Raw genomic sequence first — 21,606 nt, forward strand, 5'->3', positions numbered from 1 at the left:
TTTCCCCAATCTTCATGATCTGACCAAGGTCCAGAGAAACTTGGACTTATAAATATATCTAGAAAATAGCCTCCTCCGGGTCTGCAAAACGTAAAAGAAGTCATGAGGTTCCGAAAGGTGGCATGTGGATCAAGGCCAATCTAATACAGAGTATTTACAGCAGGAACACCGGAGCGTTTGTCATGGCAACAATAACCCTATGAAACGACAAAAGTACACATCCATTAGGCTTGCTCAAGACGTGATTGTGTAAGTAAACTCGGCGACATTAAAAGGCAAAGTGTAGGCCTACTCTTGCGGCATACCGTATTTGCACATACCAGTATAACACCTGTGTTTACAGAAGCATGAGGCCCAGTTAATCGGGATATAAAAATAACCCCTTAGATTTGTCGACTTCAATCACGCCTTATGGCCAGTCATACCTCGGCTGAGAGGATTCGTCTTCTCCAAGGTTACAGACTCGAAAGGAAATCTTTGAAATGTCGCAGTGGAAAATTTCGGAATGCTCAAGAAGTCGACGGTTTCTGGTACCTTGCACAACAATCGCCCACGACGAGTATCTTTCGTTGGGCGATTTCCTGGCCTCCTTCATAAATAGTTTTGACGCAAATGTTGCTTGTTTGCTCTAAGTTTTCTGTACTTCGTTAATTCAAAGACTTTAATTCACTTGTTGGTATCAGTGCTCGGTAACACACCCTCTTATTCTGAGCTCCTATTGGGTGGACTTGCCTCGCCCGCTGGAGGTCAGCAGTTTCCATTTCACATTTATGTAAGTGATTTATGTGTAATTGTACTTTGGACAAATGTTGTTATACTTTTCCTTTTGGGAAAAAATTTGCTGGTCAGAAAAAAATAAATGTTATGTCAGTTTCTTCCCTTAAATGCTAACGCTAAAAATATCCTTAGAACCGATCTCTTAGATGTAAAAAAATGTTATTCATAATGAAAAAGATAAGGACATTTGTTACAGAGTCTATGGAAAGATTGGGTCATGTAGTCGCAAGGTATTATAAAAAACATTTCATGTAGAATGGTAAATGTAAAAAGATATTCTGCTGTAATCCAGAGCGTATTTGGCAACTGCGAAGTCGACCCAACTCGAGGGTGGGGGGGAGGCACTTGGGCATTATCAGCCAAGGACGGACCCTCGTCCGATTGCAGCTACGAGTTTAGAAAACCCATTCTCGGTGGTGCAAGCTCCCTAGGTACTCGGCGAGCGACGCTACAGTGCAAGAGTAAGATACTGAGAAGTGATCTCTCTCTGTGTGCAATATATTAGTTCGTTAAAAAAATGTGAGATAATGCGCTCGGTCTTCATTAAGTTAGGAGTGCAATCTGCGATTTTTCCATACGCTCTCTGCTCAAGTGGAAGAGATAGGATGGAATGGAATACGAATTAAAAGTGAGATGAACGAAAAAAATGCTGCCGCAACACCAAATCCAGACAGTGGAGCTTCTCCAGTTCGCCCGTACATGACGTCTTTCAAATGTTCAATTAAATAAGCTATTGCAAACTTTAATTCCTGAACTCAAAGTATATATATATATATATATATATATATATATATATATATATATATATATATATATATATATATATACATACATATACTGTATATTACATAATCCGTGTGATCTACAGCGGTGGCCACACTTTAACAACAGCAGCGATGTCTGAAAAATTACGGAATTCGTTAGTGTTTTTAATTTTAGATGTTTTATTGCGAAAGCAGTGAAACAAGGAACGAACATTTATGAAAGTGACAATTAAATGCATGACGCTTAGTGGTGATTGGATGGAAGTGTTCTGCTGAGAATATCTTTCTGTAGAACAATGTAATTTTTCAAGGAAAAGTCGTACAGCGATCAGTAGTTGATGCAGGCACCTGAACACACACACACATATGTATATGTATATGTATATGTATATATATATATATATATATATATATATATATATATATATATATATATATATATATATATATATATATATAGAGAGAGAGAGAGAGAGAGAGACAGGAATTTTTCATCTCCGCTCAAGTCCAGAGGATTAAAAAAACTATACATCAGATCGTGCGCGATGAAGTGTGTTCATCTGAAGGTCTCATTTCCATGAAAAGTCCTTTCTACTTCTCCGCTTTAAATTCGCTTTACTTAATAAGAGATGCTTGTTTCGTGTCAGAGAACATTTCCTGTCACCAAATATGCGCAATATGCGCAGCTGTGCACCCAGTGTAAGCGGTATGCGAGAAAGTTCATGAACCCTTGTGCGCAAGGTGATTTCCTTTCCAACTAATAAATCATTTTTTTTTCTTGTTCGCCAATTGTTCGCATTTAATGTAAAATCTATCAGCGTCCCAATCGGCCCCTAACTGCAACACCTTTCGTTCCTTTTACTGTACCTCCGTTCATATTCCAACTTACTTTCCACCTTTTCCTAAAATTGATTCATAGTGCAACTGCGAGGTTTGCCTTCAGTTTATGGGCGCCCGCAAAATCCTGGAAAAAAAATTTAACGGTATATGGAACTATTGACAAAAAGTCAATGTAACTTTCTGTATTCTTTTTTTTTTCTCATATTGCTTCACTTAAATTATTGGTATCGCAACTCCATCGCATATATTATATATATATATATATATATATATATATATATATATATATATATATATATATATATATATATATATATATATATATATACATACTTGTGTATACTGTATATTATAATTGTTTTATTCATTAAAGAAATGCTAGTTCAAAGGGTCAGAAGTGTTTGTCTGCTTGAGACCGGAAACTGTCCATGCATGTGCTAAGATTTGGCCCCCCTTGGAAACTATGCTGCGGGCGCCCACGCTTCTGTTACACCTTCCAAACCTTATAGGTTACTTGTCCTTTGGCCTAAATTCTATACTCTATTCTATTCTAGAAATGATATATATATACAGTCAATAGTGATACTTATGCTAAGCTACATGCCCTGAGTAAGGACGTAGGATTACAATCGTTAACACCTATACCAAAGTTAGTCTGGTAAGAAACCACAAAATCTCACCAAGAAATAATGTTGAATTGTGAAGAAGATCCCACTGACCTGCTTTCATAATGTTTGTGTCGTTTACAATCAGTCAAACGAACTTATTCTATTTAAAAATCATTGGTCAGGAAGAGAGAGAGAGAGAGAGAGAGAGAGAGGTCTGTTTTCTATCAATGTTCCTTGAAAATATTAAATGTTTAGCTTTGAAACCTTTACCTTGATATTCTTTATTTTCTTTAAGTGAATTCTCAATACAAAATATTTTTTTCCCAAAACACGCCTTAGTTTTTGCAGTATGCCAGGAGTACTGGAGCTGCAGTAATCGTAACATTGATATTATATATATGTGCACTGATAGAAGACTGTAAGAATATTAATCTTTCTAAAGCTGTGATGTCAAGTGCGCGATTAACATATTGAACGACAGGTAATCTTGCTATTTTTAAACTCTGTTACCTGACGTCAGAAAAAAATTCACTTAACGAAAGCTCAGTCCCGTAGGTGACTAGTGCTGTCAGTGTGACTCACGCGGTGCACTGTAGGCATCACTTTAGGTTCTTTGCAGCGTCCCTTCGGCCCCTAGCTGCAGCCCCTTTTGCTCCTCTTACTGAACCTCCGTTCACGTTCTTTTTCTCCCTTATTACTTTCCACCCCTTTTAACTGTCAATTTCCCTTTCATTGGTGAATGACCTCGTAGGTCCTAGCGATTGGCTTTGGCCTAAATTCTACATTCCATTCTATTACAAATGACAACTCAAGCAGCGCGATTCAATAACTGAGGTAAAAATAACAATTACACTTTAAGCCAATTGCTTCAACAATCAAGTTGTTTGCCAAGGCTGCAAACTGGCGTTGGTTGTTGTCAATTCTTGAGGTTTTATTTACATAAGATGTGACTTCTTTCTTTCTTCCATCACAAAATCACAAAAGTTACAGACTTACCCAAATGTTTATTGGTGTTTTTTTTTATGCGTTGTTATTATTATTGTTTTTGTCGTTCTTAATGAGCAAATTTCATACTAAACAATCTTACAGGGCAAGAGTACATTGTCGAAGTTTTGTACTTGAGTTGGACTTGAAAGATTTGAGTGAATCTGTTCTTGATTATGCTATAATTATGACTGTGCCGCTAAACTCTGAACATGACGATGCTGGTTAACATCCTAGTCTCTATATGATCAGAGACCCGAAGACTAAGTGAAATATTAGCTTTGAACTTTATTATTAAGACTCTTATTTAAACTCTCTCTCTCTCTCTCTCTGCGTCACAATGTAAGCAACGGAGTTCAAAACACCAACATTTATAATGTCGGTGTAGTCTGTTTTTGTTGATGTGGATTCCGGTTGTTACTACGTCTTTGAGTTAAAATACAAGATTCGTTTTATACTAGATAATTTTTTATACACACATATGTGCACAACAACACACCACACACACACACACACACACATATATATATACATATACACACACAAATACACGTGTCTGTATTTTGCTTTGGTATACAGAAACAGGCGACAACGAATGCGGGCAAGTTGGCTCTTAGTAGCAGATCAGATTCGTTAACATGCAGTATACCCGTAAGTTTTATTTTGCTCCTGGGAGAATAAGCAAAACCTGTTTTTCCTCACGACGCCGGTTAGTTCAGTACACCGTCACACAAGTACAAACCTTCTTCATCTCATTTCGACAAACCACTGTCAAGGACGAATGGGCAGGTCTGTCTTTTGTGGGTCTGTTAGTCTATTCTTGCAATGTCTTTCATGAGCGCATTAGCTCGTTCATCTTCTTAATAATGTCAACTGTATATCTAATTTTTTTTTTCTGTCAGCCTGCGTTGCACAGCGAGGAATTTTCTTTAGACGTTGTTGTCTTCTTTCTCCTTCATTTCTTTCCTTTTACTTTTGTCATCTTTTCCTTTTAATTTTTCTTTCTTATTGCCAAAGGTATTTTGTCAAGTTTTCTCTCTGTCATGCATTTGCCTTCAGTCATGGGATATCGTTCTTATTTTTTTGTAAGAGACCTGATGATAATTTATGTAAAATTTTCCTTGGGCAGTTAAAGTGTTGCAAACTTTTGTTGTGTTATCGCATCTGAGCGATGTAGCCTATGCCAGACGCAGAATATCACACTTCGAGATATGTTCATGTTATTTGAAGCTAGTCCGCAGCCCTGCTTGCTCATGTAGCCATCGAAATCTTTTTTTTTTTTTCCTTCAGACGCCCTCTACTTCTACCTATTCTTTTCATTTTACAATAATTATAATGTTACTGAATTGCTCTCCACCGCAAAGTTGTATGTTACTTTTCTCAAATACAAAATTCAGATGCACAGAATGAACACACGTAGGCTACGCAGTACTGAATTTTAAAACATACACATACGTATGCACAAGTGATTATTAATGTACTTATTGATAATTTAAACTGGCAGATGTGGCAGAGAGTTATCCAGTCGGTTCGAAAAGGAAGCGGCCTGTGTCTCCACGCAGGATCGAGATCTACGGGAAAGAGATGTCTCAGCACGCAACAGATTATAGAAAGGGAAGAGAAATTCGGTGCCCACAACTACCATCCGCTTCCAGTGGCCCTCGAGCGCGCTCAAGGTAGGCGGGTTTGTGTGCGGTGATGTAGAGCTGCTGTCATCTTTGGCTTATGCAATACACACCTTTCGTAGTTACTTAAAGGCAGTTCATGTAAACGCGTGCTTTCGTGCATGGTCAGATATATGCACTACATAACGAGGTGAGGTTCAACTTCATGAACTGGCTAGACATTAGTGCTATAAATAAAAGAACGTTAATTTGGCAGTCTGTAAGTTCTGTGGAGCGTGAAGCTAAGAGAGACCTTTACGATTACTGAACACGCTAGTCAGAGTTATATAACCATCCTCAAAATTTAATTTCGCTTTGATTTTTGCTCTTGTGATAACGGCTGTGAATGACACCCTATGAGTACAAAACTACTGACCGAGATAAAGATTAAATGGTTTCCTTCACAGTAGAGTTCTCGGAGAGGAAGATGTGTACGAGGTGATAAGGGCAGTCTTAGGATTTCTTCACAGGGTTTCGTTTTTATTTTGACTAATTTCTGCCAGTGTTTCTGTATAATTTTGTATATATATGTAGAACATGGAAATATTTGAATGAATGCATGGACTGAAGGAAATTCTAAAGATAACTATAACTATCGTTTTGTAATTAGAACTTTTTTAATATTAAAATATTTCCCGCGTCGATGACCTAGTCATAACGACAGTCTAAAGTAAAGGGATAAATCAGTCAGTGTTCTGAATGTAACCAGAGATTTACTGGCTCTTATCTACTCCTCATGCACTTGCTGTTTTTCTCTGGACTTGTCAGATAGTTTAAGCAGTTCGTGATTAGAAATCTTGAATGATTCAGCTGAATGGTTACATTCTATTATATAGCTATTTTCAGGGAATCCAAAAATGAAATATTTGGTTTGAACATCCTTCAACAGCTGGCAACTTTCTCGGTTAGTATCGAAAATTGGTATCAGGCTGCCGCACAGAACAATTTTATGATATGCAAATAGGTTTATATATAAGGAATGAAAAAGTAGTGGAACCTGTGAATAAATAGACCAAAGTTCTGTGATTCTCAGCAGCAGTCTTATTTACAATGTTTTTTCTTTGTTATTGCAATAAATGTGAGGACGACTTTTCCGTATATTTCTGAGGCGAAACTACGTTCTGAATAGAATTAGCCAGAATAAATGACCATCCCTCAGCTTGCTTCAGGCTTATTTTCTTTGCTAGGTTGGCATCTCCAGTAGAAGTGAAATAATGTTTACGTCTTTGAGACTTCGTACGCAAATGAGCTTCGTTAAGTTTTGTGTAGAGTGACAAAGGTTCTCATGTGCATTAAATTTTTGTATAATCCTTTTAATTTTTTGCATTATTTTATTACGTTCATTATGTTTTAGACATCATCTGCCAACCCGAAGCTTCATATGGAATTTAAATCACGCGTTCTTCTCTTGATTAAGGATTCAAAGTCTCCACACCCAAGGACGCCATCCCATGAAAAAAAAAAAAAAGATACCCAGTCCATATGTGATGGCATGGATACCACTGTTTTAATTTTTTGAAGAAGATGCTAACACTCCTATTTTAATTTTTCAAGGATTACTTTTTTCTGTAATAATCCCCATCTTCTTGTATGTTTCAGTTTAACTGAAATAATTAGGACCGGCATTATCTTTTTTACGCTTTCCCAAATTCTGGTTGTCCTAGTCAGAAATTCTTCAGCCAGCCCTTGGTCACCCAGATACAATCTACTCCATCAGTCTATCTCAGCCATGGTTCCCCTTTTCCTTATCCCATTCTTGTCACGTCTCAAAATTCCAACAACATTAATATTATCTATTAAGGTTTGCTCTCTGCAAAATTATTTATTCCAGTGGATCTATTTTAGAATATTTCACTGCCTAGTGGACCACCGTAGACCTACGTTGTATTAGCTTTAATATCTTATCCATATGTTGTCTTCCTAGTTGCGTTCTAATGTCGGCCCAAGGTGTATGAGAATTTCTGCTTCATTAATTTCCAAAAAATCAGAAGATTAACGACCATTTTCATTAACCACCACACAGATAAAAAAAAAAATGTGTCTGGAAGACAACAGAGCTCCATAGCAGTCAGTCTGCTGCTGGGGAATACTGTAAATTCTTGAAAAAACCAAAGTATATGATTTAATGCTCTGCAAGAATTAGCTAACAATAAATGACTAATCCGCTATGGTAGTTGGTTTTAGTCAGTTTACTGAAAGTTATTTATCTTATTATTATTAAGAGGGTATCTGCTTGTACACCTTCAGGGTAAATGTACCATTTGCAGTGAATATTCAACATGAAATTTGATGAAATGCATTTACAAGTAATGCCTTTATGTATAGTGTTACCGATAACAGAAAGAAAGACTTATAACGTTCAGTTTATATTTGCACGAGTGTTTCAAATGAACATAAGGTTATTCGAGAGCTGTGTTCTCATTGCAGGGGTGCATGTGTGGGACGTAGAGGGCAAGCGTTACTACGACTTTCTGAGCGCCTACTCGGCTGTTAACCAGGGCCATTGCCACCCCAAAATCATCGCTGCCCTGATCGAACAGTCGCAGAAATTATGTCTGACTTCGCGGGCTTTCCACAATGACGTCCTTGGCGAGTACGAGGAATTCGCAACGTCCCTCTTCGGATACGACAAACTCCTTCCCATGAACACAGGTGGGTCGAGTTAGACCGTTTTACTAATTATACGGTATTAAATTTTCTCCTATTTTTTTTTTTATTCAAAACCAAAGCTACTTCTGTAGTCAGTCAGGCTGAAGAGTCTGGTTGCGTGTCGAACTAAAGTAGACGGTTTGGTAAATTAAATTTAGTACAAGGATATTTTTTTTAAAAAATGTCAGTGATGTTTATAATTTAAGCCATGGATTTTTTTTGTTTAGTCGTTGATATTACTAATGCTAAATATCCATGACGGACGATTATTAATAGTTACTATATACGTAATTACTAATTATCTCTACAACCCCTGAGGTGACTGATAACTCATAGCATCCTCTTCATTTTTTTTTTTTTTTTTTGCAATTGATAATGAGACTTCACATTCCTTATCCGAGTAAGCAGCTGCGGTCGTCTCGCCTTTATCAAACTTCTTGGTGGTTTCGAGACCCGTCTTGTGCTTCACGGTCATTTCCCTTTTGAAGCAGACCCCCCCAAAATTGATTATGTTTCTAGCCAGCCGATGGTTGACGTGGCTTCAGATAATAAGAGAGTGATGATGCCTTTTCAGACTTCGCTCAGTTAACTTATGAATTAAAATGATTAAAATGATCGTTTTAATGAAGGAATGCTCATTTTTTTCTAAAAACTATTTATGTTTGTTTTTAACGTTGGCCAAGCGACCGAGTGCAATCAGAGTAGTGCTTTGGAAAAAAAATTAAATATGCAAATGTTCCTATCTGGTTGAAGAACCAGGTCGTGCAGTTGAAATATCTCTGATAACTGCACCTAAAATAGCAAAATATCGAGGCTGATCACTGGGGGTTTGACAGAGTGAGAACAAACATTTATGAATCTACTACTACTACTACTACTACTACTACTACTACTACTACTACTGCTAAAACTTGTAACAGGAGTGATGGATTTGCGCTCCACGCAAAGTAGTTTTTCCTTCGACTTTTACTGTGAGCCTTACGGTGGACGCGAAAGTCTCAATATAAACGGAGAAGAAACTGAAAGAGAATCGACGTGTCATTTCTGAAGGACGACAAGAACGGAATGGAGCTGGTTTTATCTGTTGGTCGATTGTTAATTAATGGCAGGTACATAAAAGGTCAGTCATGAATAATGCAAGATAATTAAGAAGCCCGAACGTCTGGAAATCCTGTCAAACCTTTTTTTCTCTGGATATCAACACAGTGATTAGAAAGGACTTTCTTTTTTTCCAGTGTTCATCCCAGAATACTTTTCAGTTTATAGGTGATTAACGTTCTTTTCCACCAGGCGTCGAGGGTGGCGAAACGGCATGTAAATTAGCCCGCAAGTGGGGCTACATGGTGAAGGGGATACCCAAAAATGAAGCCAAGATCATCTTTGCTCAGAACAACTTCTGGGGCCGAACTCTCGCGGCTGTTTCCAGTTCCTCCGACCCGACGGCCTATGAAAATTACGGGCCTTTCATGCCAGGGTTCTCTCTCGTGCCCTACAACGATTTGAAGGCCCTCGAGGTAAGAAAAGCGAACGGCATAGAATGGCTCTTCGGTTTATTTCAATCCTATTTTATGCCTGTATGTGTGTGTGTGTGAGAGAGACAGACAGACAGACAGACAAAGTGAGAGAAAGAGAGAGACAGACAGAGACAGAGCGAGAGAGGGATTCAATTTATTATATACATATGACCCAGGGACCAGTGAAATTCAGTGCATGCAATAATAAACACACCAGAAGCAATGCCGCGACTGTAATTGAGATTCGTGGTTTTCTTTAAGCTTTAAATGAAAACTTTTATACTTTTTCACTCGACCTTGCTCTTATCTAGCAAGCGAAAGCGTTTATCACTCTGTTTATGAGAGTTCTTGCCAAGGACACGCAGTATCACTTCTGCTGAAACTACAGAATTCATTGGACAAGCATCATGATTGCACATTTCGGCATAGCGTAAAATGGTTTGAGGTTTGAATTTGTATCTGATAATTTACGCTTTCAACAGATACATGCATTTATAATGTTGTTAGAGATTTACTACGTATGAAGGGTTTTATAAGTGCATTTTTTTTATCTCTTCGTATGTCTCAGTATGAGTAGCTTAATGCGCAGTGCAGTTATATACTCGTATAGTCTACATGGCAACTGTGGCTAATTTTTTGCCTTGTCCCATATTCCTGGACCTGGCCTGGCCAAAGTATATGCATAATTTTGCAAAGCTTTTATTAGTTTTATGAATAAGCTATTTTCTCTGTTTTCTTAATTGTTTGAAAATGAATATATTTCCTGTACACTATTGTATAACTGGTAACAAAAAGATGGCATTCAACCCAGCACCGCTTGATAAGCAGCCACGTGGTGAGTTAATAGATTGGACTCATAAATGTTTGATGCTTATGCAAAGAAAGATTCTGTAAAAGAGAATATTTCTTACGATGTTTTCTCTCCATCTCTGTGAGCAATGTCACTGCAGTCGATTGGTTGAACTATGGCTCCCATACATAGAAAGTGAGGTTGTGGTTTAAATTTTTAAAAAATAATTTTAGATAATAGAGCATCGCGTCGCGTCGGTCTGAATGAATAGAATCCGTAGTTGACAAAATTGTAATGATTTTCAGGCTCTCCTGGTAGTCTTTATTGAACGTCAACTTTCACCAGTTGAGTGCCAAAGAATTTGGTCTTTAATTTTCTGACGTGAATTAATTAAATTAATTCCAAGGAAAGCACTACTAGATCCTGACCCACAGATAGGTCGCCTTGATCTCTGAATAGGAGAGGTTTGTTTGCTTTTCATGTTTTGGGCCTGTAGAAAGTGTTAACCTTAAGGACTGGAATTTTGCGAGTTAAGAGTGGTATGCGATGTAAGTGCGTCATTTTCCATTTTAAGAATGGATTCAATGTTTAGGTAGAGCTTAAATCAAGGTTTATAATGTACGAAAACCTGTAAACGCATAAGAACGTCAAGGAATTAAGCCAAAATTTAATTTTGTCGTCTCATAAAGTCATCAATGAATAAATCATCCTGGTTTATGGCCGCTGGCTTGGAACTCAGTTGTGACTTACAGCTTTGAAAGTTGAATAAGAGCAACTCCGATGAACAATTCTAAGATATTTTCGGGAACATTTGTGAGCAACTATGAGTATCCACACTGACTATCTGGACGAAAATCATTTGTACTGACTGAAGTATAATTCAGAGTGGCATATCACAAGGAAGGTTATTGTCATGTCATAGAGAAGTTCCTCGCTGGGTGAGCGGGTTCCGTTCTCAGCTACCACTCTGTTGGTCGCGAGTTAGAATCTCCGATCGGCCAGTGAAGAACAAAGAGGAATTTGTTTCTGGTGACAGAAATTCATTTCTCGCTATAATGTGGTTCGGATTCCACAATAAGCTGTCGGTCCCGTTGCTAGGTAACCAATTGGTTCTTAGCCACGTAAAAATAAATCTAATCCTTCGGGCCAGCCCTAGGAGAGTTGTTAATCAGCCCAGTGGTCTGGTTAAACTAAGATATACTTAATTTAATTGTCATGTCATAGACAAGTGATGAAAATTATCCGCTTGCAAATTTGAAATGCTTCACTAATTCAAGAGTAATTTTGCTCTGTACATATTCTCTGTATTAAGTCTTACTCAGAATGCTTTTGAGAGTTCTGGGTCATAGCAACAGTTACAAAAACATCTTTCACCTTAGACCTATGTATCTAGACCATACAAAAACGACATCTTTCACCTTAGGCCTAAGTACTTAGACCTTACAAAAACGACATCTATATATCACCTTAGATCTATGTATCTAGACCTTACAAAAACGACATCTATCACCTTAGACCTATATATCTAGACCTTACAAAAACGACATCTATCACCTTAGACGTATGTCTCTAGACCTTACAAAAACGACGTCTTTCACCTTTGACCTAAGTATCTAGACCTTACAAAAACGACGTCTTTCACCTTAGACCTATGTATCTAGATCTTACAAAACGACATCTTTCACCTTAGACCTATGTATCTAGACCATACAAAAACGACACCTTTTACCTTAGACCTAAGTATGTAGACCTTACAAAAACGACATCTTTCACCTTAGACCCATGTACACAGACCATACAAAAACGACATCTTGCACCTTAGACCTAAGTACCTAGATCTTACAAAGACATCTATCACCTTAGACCTATGTATCTAGACCTTACAAAAACGACGTCTTCCACCTTAGACTTACGTACAGACCAAGGCCATAAACAAAGAAAGACGATCTCCAATTATTTTCGGAGGGTTTTCTTCTCCCATCGAGTGCCCAATTCCTCGTTATCCAGATCAAGGTTACAGATAGTGGCGAAGTCCTTCTACCCTTATCTGGAGAGAGCCGTGCCCAGTAGGGCAGGGTGTCATGCTCCTGGGGTGTTCCGATTTGTTTCTTTACTATTACTGTACAAAAGCGGTTTACGTTTGTGAGACAAACTAACCCTGTATACCTTTCGTTTCGTCGCGCCTCTGCACAAATCGTTCTCTTGCTGTCATTCAAGAATTGTTTTATTCATTATAAGTATTGATCTCTTTTACCTATATTTCGCGAATTGTACTGTTTTTAAATTGTCTGTTCCTGTATATGGTCCCGAGTTGAAATATCATTATTATTATTATTATTATTATTATTATTATTATTATCATCCAAGCTGCGACCCTAGTTTGAAAAGCTTTTATTTATTTATTAATATTATTATTGTTTTTATTACAGATGTGTCAAATTCCATCGTCACATAAATATTTAGGGGAATTGATATTTTCATCTCCCGTTCCAGGAGGCTGTGTCGGATCCCACGGTAGCTGCTTTCATGGTGGAACCCATCCAAGGCGAAGCAGGAGTGGTGGTGCCTGACGAAGGATACCTGAAAGGTAAGAATGTGGATAACAAGGAATTACGGAGATGAACTGATAATAACGGGCGGGTCTTAGATGGAGTGAAAGATTAGTGAATACGAAGGTTTTCTAGCATTCCACGGATACGAAAGTGATCATGGGGTGTCTGGAAATGAGTCTAATAATAATAATACAATAATAATAATAATAATAATAATAATCTAGGCGTGATGTCAGTAGACGTCGTTAGATCCCGATAATAATAATAATAATAATAATAATAATAATAATACACAATAATAATAATAATAATAATAATCTAGGCGTGATGTCAGTAGATGTCATTAGATCCCGATAATAATAATAATAATAATAATAATAATAATAATAATAATAATAATAATAATAATAATAATAATAATAATAATAATCTACTAGGTGTGATGTTAGTAGATGTCATTAGATCTCGATAATAATAATAATAATAATAATAATAATAATAATAATAATAATAATAATAATAATAATAATCTAGGCGTGATGTCAGTAGATGTCGTTAGATCCCGATACTACTACTACTACTACTACTACTACACTACTACTACTACTAATAATAATAATAATAATAATAATAATAATCTAGGCGTGATGTCACTAGATGTCATTAGATCCCGATATAATAATAATTAATAATAATCTAAGTGTGATGTCAGTAGATGTCATCAGATCCCAATAATAATAATAATAATAATAATAATAATAATAATAATAATAATAATAATAATAATAATCTAGGCATGAAATGGTTAGCTGCTGATGACCACTTTCTTTTATTTTATTTGTGCAATTAGGCTACATAATATTATTTGTTTATTTAGGTTATATATTTAGGAGTTTTGCGGTGCTGACATCTCGTTCGTGGTTTCGACGTTATCAGCTTAGAAAAAAAAGATAATATCATCAGATTTATGACACTTGGAGTAAAGGATAAGATTATTAGGTACGTGATACATTTAGATATACGGAGAATGACTGGACTGTAAAAATTACCGAGTGGCTTGCAAGAGGTACCACTTTTGAGAGAATGGAAGTATCTTTGTATCATTTGTAATAAAAAAATATACCACTAGGAAAACGGATCTATTGCAAATCACGCGGGGCCAAAATAATCAAAAATGTTTTTGTAATATTCGTTTTTGTCTTTTATCATAGATGCTAAGTATCTGCCTATTGGTGTACACGCAGTGAAGAATACATGTGCTAATTTTTTTTCTAGAGAAAAATGAAAACTAAACAATCAAGTTTAATTTGTGCAGTTATTTCTCAAATATTAATCTAGATATTTGATTTGCAGTGGCTTGAAGAAAGCCGTATGTAATTCTGCTTTTTTGGAGAGATCCGGAAAGCATTTTTACTGTAAGGAAAATTGTTGACGTATCTTTGTTGCTTATCTGAAGTGGCAATGTTGTTGCTGAGGAGAGAACTTTGTAGAAAACAGATAAGTTTTTAATGTGTCCTATAATTTTACATATATATATATATATATATATATATATATATATATATATATATATATAAACACATCATGAAGGTAATGGCAGGCATCCTGATCCTTGAACAGTTTATTATTAATGCCGACGTTTCGCAACACATATGAAGTCGCATTTTCAAGGCTGAAAAAATATTTTACAAACATTAGTATCACATGGAAAGAAAAAAAATTTGGGGACGAAGTCAAATAATTTTATATTACACAGTTTCATAGGAACAATGTCCTTGTTCTGTCTTACTAAGATTAAACTTCTCAGGCCCTATTGTATGGTTAGTCTCCTTTTCTGAATGAGCTTGAGTACAGCAGCACTGGTTAACGTACTAGATTAACAAAAATGCGAAGATAAAGACGCAAATTGGAGTGCGCATACAAAGAGATAAGAAATAAGGAGATAATGATACTAACAAAAATCTTGGAATGCGATATTATCAGAATATTCTATTCAAGGTCTTTCAGCTTAAGGGCATTAGTTAAACTTAACGCTATTTTCCATTAGTCTTAACAGTTACCCTAATGAGGAGTCCCTATCACTTTTCAGAATTATTACTTGAATAGCATCAGAAATTATGTGTAAGGTTTTACTTTTTTTTTTTTTATCTAAGAAGCAATTTCACAGGAAGAGTTAAGGGAATACAAAGGCCTTCATAATGTGTCTAAATTTTATTATGAGTCACTTGATATTACAGCTTGTAAGTCAACACAGAAAGCATAAAAATGGTTTTCAATGACAATAAATTAATCGCAGAAATTTAAATGTTCTTTCTCGGTGCGTGGAAAAGTATTCAAATCTCAGATATTTCATAAGAAATTTCACTCAGCCTAGGATATGAAAATTAGCGGTAAAATAATCGGCCACGTTGTTTATAATAAATCTTTGTTTCTGCATTTTTTGTGGTCAGGCATCTTACGTCAGTCTATGAATTAAAAGTAGTAAAGCTCTATTATTTAGTCATCAGACTGTTTCACTTTACTCTAATCTATCCTTCTAGGGGTAAGAGACATCTGCACCAAGCACAACGTCCTTTGGATCGCCGACGAAGTGCAAACAGGCTTGGCAAGAACTGGCAGAAGGCTGGCGGTGGACCACGAAGAAGTTAGACCGGACATCGTGGTTCTTGGAAAAGCGCTCTCAGGAGGAGTCTACCCGGTAAGAATAGAATACATCAATGGTTTTAATCCTCTTTTCATAAAATTGTCTTACTGTAGGATCTGTGACTTTGTCTTGCATTTTGTATCTTTCTGGAAATGCTGAATGCCACGATTTATCATCCTGAATGCCTAAATGGCTTCATTTTCGGATTAACAATGAGGTTACTTTGATTATGTACTTAAAAACTTGCTTGGTGCATCATGTACCTTTATGAAAATCATGTATACTGAGATTGATGAAAAATGCTTAATTTACGAACTTCAGTACGTAGCTGACTATTGTTAAAAAGACATCTGGTATTCTGTCACCTAATTCTGAGCCTGATTGTACAGGTCTCGGCCTGTTTGGCAGACAATGAAATCATGATGTGCATCAAACCTGGAACGCACGGATCTACGTACGGAGGCAACCCCGTGGCTTGCAGGGTAAGGAAGTTTCCAAAGATGTTGCTTCAGATCGAATAAGATATATTCTTTACTTGGGTGTTTGATTAGTATTTATGCTTGAGTTTAATTTTCAAAGCATTTCTTGTGTTTCAGACTTTCAGGACATTTAGAATTACTGCGGAAGTACAGTAAAAAGCAGTTGGAACAAGCTCTTAAAACACATTAATGGCAATAAGTTATTTTTAATGCCTCAAAGAGTCGGGGTTAGCGTTCTCAAAGCAGATTTTCCCACTTAACTTTCTTTTCAGGTTGGAATGGCGGCCTTGAGAGTGCTGGAGGAAGAAAAACTCGCCGAGAACGCCCAGAAGATGGGCTTATTCTTGCGATCTGAACTGAGCAAGCTTCCAAAAGACGTTGTGTCCATAACGAGAGGAAAGGGTCTTCTTAATGCTATCGTTATTAATGAAAGTAAGAAACTCTTTCTTTTACATTCAGATTTAGTGTGTTAGTACGATTTAAGACAACGTGAGATGACGGAATTTAGTGGAATACAACTGCAGTCGTCTTACTGAAGCAAATGAATTCATAATACAAGTCTTATTTTCTTCCTGCAAACTTGCAAAAATCATCCATTCCTGCTTTCTACTGACGTCTCACGAATTCATGTGTATCAGTTTGATTTCTTTTTATTCCCTCGTAAGTATTTATCTATCACCTTTTTGTATAACTTGTCCCTCTCTGGAGGATGACTTCCCTTTGGAGCCATTTTGGGTTTAGAGTCTGTTGAATTAGTCCCCAAGGGTTTTCAGCCGAAAATTTAAAGAAAGAGAGAAAGAAAGAGATAAAGAAAGTACACTCATGTTACCGTGCATTGGTCAAGGAAATTTTTTTACTCACTGACAAGACCCTATCCAATCAGATTTTCGAGGACGTTTACGAATATAATCGTGTACTTATTAACAAAAGGACTTCAATCTTTTTTTTTTTCACTGATAAGGCTATCTAATCAGATTTATGGTAATGATAAGAATATTTTCCGTAACTTGCGGCTTTTTTGACCAGGCGTCCACTCTGCACGTAAGATGTGTGGTGTAGAATGATAGTTATTTTTCACTGCTTATTAAGTTCTTTGTAAAGTATATTTCTTTATGGGCAAAGCAGTTCACTGTGCCCACCATAGGGCGAGTACATAAACGCAAATTAACTCCCGGGTCGACTAGCATTTATCAAATTTCATTGCATTGTTCAGTGAAACGATAAAAAAACACTCATAATGACAATGCAAACGCTATAACGTACAAGTTCACCATTCGAGTAACTGTAACCGTGTTTTTGAATTTCAAAAATAAATTGGCACAGAAAAGGACCTGTGTATACGTAAGGTATCGTTTATTTCAAGCTTGCTGACCATTTTCTCCAGGTTTCGGTCTTTGTCTTAACAATGAGTGTAGTGTCGATGACTATGTCATAGTTACATCTTAATATAACTTTTAATCCGCTTCTTTAAGTTTTTTTCAGAAATGGGTCAAAAACTTGCGTAGAATGAAGGCCAAGTCTGTCAACATTCAAGCCATGACTTTAAACTTGATTTGGTCATTGTATTGGGCACCAATTTGAAATTAGATAAACTGGCCTCAGTTTCACACCATTGCTATTTTATTCTATGTCCTTGGAAACCAAAAAAAAGCCTGAATCAAACCAGGACGTGTCCTTTAAGCTTGAGGTCTGGGGCTCAAAAATCTGTCTTTGCATGGGATATTAATGCTTATTTTATGACCGGCACTCATTTTGCAATTAAATCAGTTTTAGGTTACTATTTATTTAGAACTTTTGTATTCTACAAATTAAAGGAGGAAGGTTATAAGGTACAACTTTACGCCATTTCAGTTTTATTCAGGAGCTTGGCGGATTTACCCAAACGAAGTTTCCTTTTGAACACCATTTACGAAAACTTATACGCATCCAAATCCTCATGTGTTAGGCAGTGTGCTGGACCTGTTTACATTAACCCTACTAAAAGGGGGTTTCTAGAAAAAGATAATACTTCTATCAAGAGGATTTTAAATTCTTCCCTAGTTTTCAGCTAACTGGGCATCAGTATTTTAAGGAGATGATAAGGAGAAATTTGTTAAAGAATAAGGAGATGAATGAGAAAAATATTTTAAAGAGTTACTGCACATTAAAAAAAACGTTTTTTTAACATTTGTTTTTCATTCTAATTACTCAGAGTTTGACGCATGGGAAGTCTGCTTGCGCCTGAAGGAAAATGGCCTCTTGGCCAAACCCACCCACGGGGACATCATCCGCTTCGCCCCGCCCCTCGTCATTACGGACGAGCAGATGCAGGAGTGCGTCCACATCATCAAGGATACCATCCTCTCCTTCTAAAGACCATTCTCTCCTTCTCAAAACCATCCTCTTCTAAAAATCTCCCTCTCCTTCAAAAAATCATCCTCTCCTTCTAAAGACCATTCTCTCCTTCTCAAAACCATCCTCTCCTTCTAAAGACCATTCTCTCCTTCTCAAAACCATCCTCTCCTAAAAATCTCCCTCTCCTTCTAAAAATCATCCTCTCCTTCTCAAAATCATCCTCTCCTAAAAGTCATCCTCTCCTAAAAATCATCCTCCCCTTCTCAAAACCATTGTCTCCTTCTCAAAACCATCCTATCCTTCTCAAAACCATCCTCTCCTAAAAGTCATTCTCTCCTTCTAAATATCATCCACTCCTAAAAATCATCCTCCTAAAAATCATCCTCTCTTTCTAAATACCATCCTCTCCTAAAAATCATCCTCTCCTAAAAACCATCCTCTCCTTCTAAATACCATCCTCTCCTAAAAATCATCCTCTCCTTCTAAAAACCATCCTCTCCTTCTAAGTAAAATCATCTCTTAAAAGTCATCATCTCCTTCTAAGTACCATCCTCTCCTAAAAATCATCCTTTCCTCCTAAAAATCATCCTCTCCTTCCAATTACAATCCTCTCCTGAAAGTCATCCTCTCCTTGTAAAATCCTCTCTTAAAAGTCATCCTCTCCTTCTAAATACCATCCTCTCCTAAAAATCATCCTCGCCTTCTAAAAATCATCCTCTCCTTCTAAATACAATCCTTTCCTGAAAGTCATCTTCTCCTTCTAAATACCATTCTCTCCTAAAAGTCATCCTCTCCTCCTAAATACCATCCTCTCCTAAAAATCATCCTCTCCTTCTAAAAACCATACTCTCCTTCTAAATACAATCCTTTCCTGAAAGTCATCTTCTCCTTCTAAATACCATTCTCTCCTAAAAGTCATCCTTTCCTGAAAGTCATCCTCTCCTAAATACCATTCTCTCCTAAAAGTCATCCTCTCTTTCTACCATTCTCTCCTAAAAGTCATCCTCTCTTTCTAAATACCACCCTCTCCTTCTAAAAATCATCCTCTCTTCTAAATACAATCCTCTCCTGAAAGTCATCTCCTTCTAAATTCCATTCCCTCCTAAAAGTCATCCTCTCCTAAAAGTCATCCTCTCCTTCTAAATACCAGCCTCTCCTAAAAATCATCTCCTTCTAAAAACCATACTCTCCTAAGTAAAATCCTCTCCTAAAAATCATCTTCTCCTTCTAAATGCCATCCTCTCCTTTTAAATACCATCCTCTCCCAAAATTCATCCTCTCCTAAAAATCACCCTCTCCTTCTAAATACCATTCTCTCCTAAAAGCCATCCTCTCCTTCTAAAAGCCATCCTCTCCTTCTAAACCTTTCCTCGTTGGAAAGCCTGGCTTTTGAGCTGACAGTCACTTAGCGTTTTTTAACTTTTGTCTCTGTAAAGGAAGATTTGCCTTTTAAATATTTTTCTACCGCGTTTTTGTGTATTAGTTAAATGGTTACTACAATTGTAATATATGAGTAATCTATGAGAACTATTATTCCACGTGAATAATTATATATGTCAGCACATCAGAATTTTTGTTTATTTGTATACTTAGTTATGACGGAAATATTGATCAATTTTTATCTTGATAATAACCCTAAAATAATCTATATCATTTCTTATACCAGTGGAACTAAATTCCATCTTGCAAGCGAATGATTCGAAGTTCACAGTAACTGATTGTCTGCCATTAAGGCAGGATAGTTCACGATGCCTTTCTACTGTATATTGAAGATTATTTTTATTACTCTGAAAAACCCCATAAGTCACTAAAACTGTCACATTACGCAGGAAAGCAATAATTCTGCTTCTAATGACTGACGTAAGAAGTGAGGTGATATGAGTTGAAGTGATAGAGTATTGTAGGTACCCTGATTTCAGTTTTGGCAATAGACGATAGACGTGGAAGCCTTTATTTGAATGTTTCCACTTTCCCAGCAACCTATCATGCTTCATGCTTCATATGAAATGTACAGTGTATTGGTAATCTTAAGTCTACAACTGCTCAAGCGCACTAACGGATCGAGGGGGCCACCTGAGCACGTGCTCCCCCCGGGAAAAATAATGACAAAATAATAATATTGAAGATTTAGATAATAATAGCATAAATGACAAATATAAAAATGGGAAAAATGAAGAATCTATTATAGGAATAATAATAAAACAGAGAGAGAGAGAGAGAGAGAGAGACTATACATATATGTACGTATAATATGAACATTGGTGGTCCCCATGAAATTTTTCTGGATCCGATAGTGTTCAGGTGCTAAGTATCTGTAGATAAATCTCTTCAGGTTTCAGACATGAATTTGTTGTTGCTAAAGGCTTCTTGGTTACGCTTTTCAAACTTCAAACTGCTACATTTGCTTTGTTAAATAAAGTCACTCTCAGTTACGAAACAGTGTCAAGTATTTTTAATAAATTATTAGTGTGTTTGTGAATAGTATTCGATTTTTTTGTCCGACTGAAATAAATGTCTAATGCTTATAAACATTTTTTGATAACAACCTTTCATAGCCTGAACCCAGGGCTGCTTAGCTGAAGTTCTGGTTACATATACAGTATCCTGTATTAAACATATTAACTAATACGTTATTTGTACTCGCAAAAAGTGTCGATTAAACTATTTTATTTAGCCACTACAAGGAGAATTTAATTATATTTCATAAATGTAAGCATCTTTAGTAAAATGTGAGCTAGGTCTAATAGCGCAGTTTCGTAGTATGGTCAGTCACACGGGGGTTACTTGTAGCAGTTTGTTCTCCTATTGGTCGTAAGGCTTGTATTAAAGGTAGGCTTGGTAGACTTATGGTATAAAGATTCGAGACCTGCCACTGTCTGCCATCTAGCGACTTGTGGCAAAATCACTGAATATCAGCATCGGGAGTAGTATTTCCGGAACATGTCAAGATTAGCGAACCCACGCGCAGGAGGGTTCGCTATTCACTACAAGAAGATTATTGTGTTCG

The 21,606-nt window shown here is 36.7% G+C and overlaps 1 protein-coding gene across 4 annotated transcripts; it reads left to right on the forward strand.

Annotated features, from left to right (window-relative positions):
* The first annotated feature begins 1,103 nt into the window (after window positions 1–1,103).
* On the forward strand, window positions 1,104–21,128 carry Oat (Ornithine aminotransferase precursor). 4 transcript variants are annotated; one of them, XM_067113536.1, is made up of 9 exons: window positions 1,104–1,238; window positions 5,478–5,649; window positions 8,065–8,289; window positions 9,577–9,800; window positions 13,084–13,177; window positions 15,683–15,840; window positions 16,176–16,268; window positions 16,538–16,697; window positions 18,457–21,128. In XM_067113536.1, exons 2-9 carry the CDS (start codon window positions 5,478–5,480, stop codon window positions 18,615–18,617), a joined length of 1,287 nt encoding a protein of 428 aa, XP_066969637.1. In that variant the 5' UTR covers window positions 1,104–1,238; the 3' UTR covers window positions 18,618–21,128. The 4 variants fall into 4 exon arrangements, with proteins under 4 accessions (XP_066969637.1, XP_066969636.1, XP_066969639.1 ...); XM_067113535.1 differs by having other exon boundaries at window positions 1,228–1,405; XM_067113538.1 differs by having other exon boundaries at window positions 1,228–1,296.
* The last annotated feature ends 478 nt before the right edge of the window (window positions 21,129–21,606 follow it).

This window comes from Macrobrachium rosenbergii, chromosome 12 (assembly GCF_040412425.1).
Source record: "Macrobrachium rosenbergii isolate ZJJX-2024 chromosome 12, ASM4041242v1, whole genome shotgun sequence".
Classification (NCBI taxonomy): domain Eukaryota; kingdom Metazoa; phylum Arthropoda; class Malacostraca; order Decapoda; family Palaemonidae; genus Macrobrachium; species Macrobrachium rosenbergii.

What these genes read in the sequence shown, in the direction of transcription:
- Oat (XM_067113535.1), top strand. An exon ending in ACTCCTTCCCATGAACACAG is followed by an intron (nt 8,290 to 9,576) that starts GTGGGTCGAGTT and finishes CTTTTCCACCAG; the next exon opens with GCGTCGAGGGTGGCGAAACG. An exon ending in GCAACCCCGTGGCTTGCAGG is followed by an intron (nt 16,269 to 16,537) that starts GTAAGGAAGTTT and finishes CTTTCTTTTCAG; the next exon opens with GTTGGAATGGCGGCCTTGAG.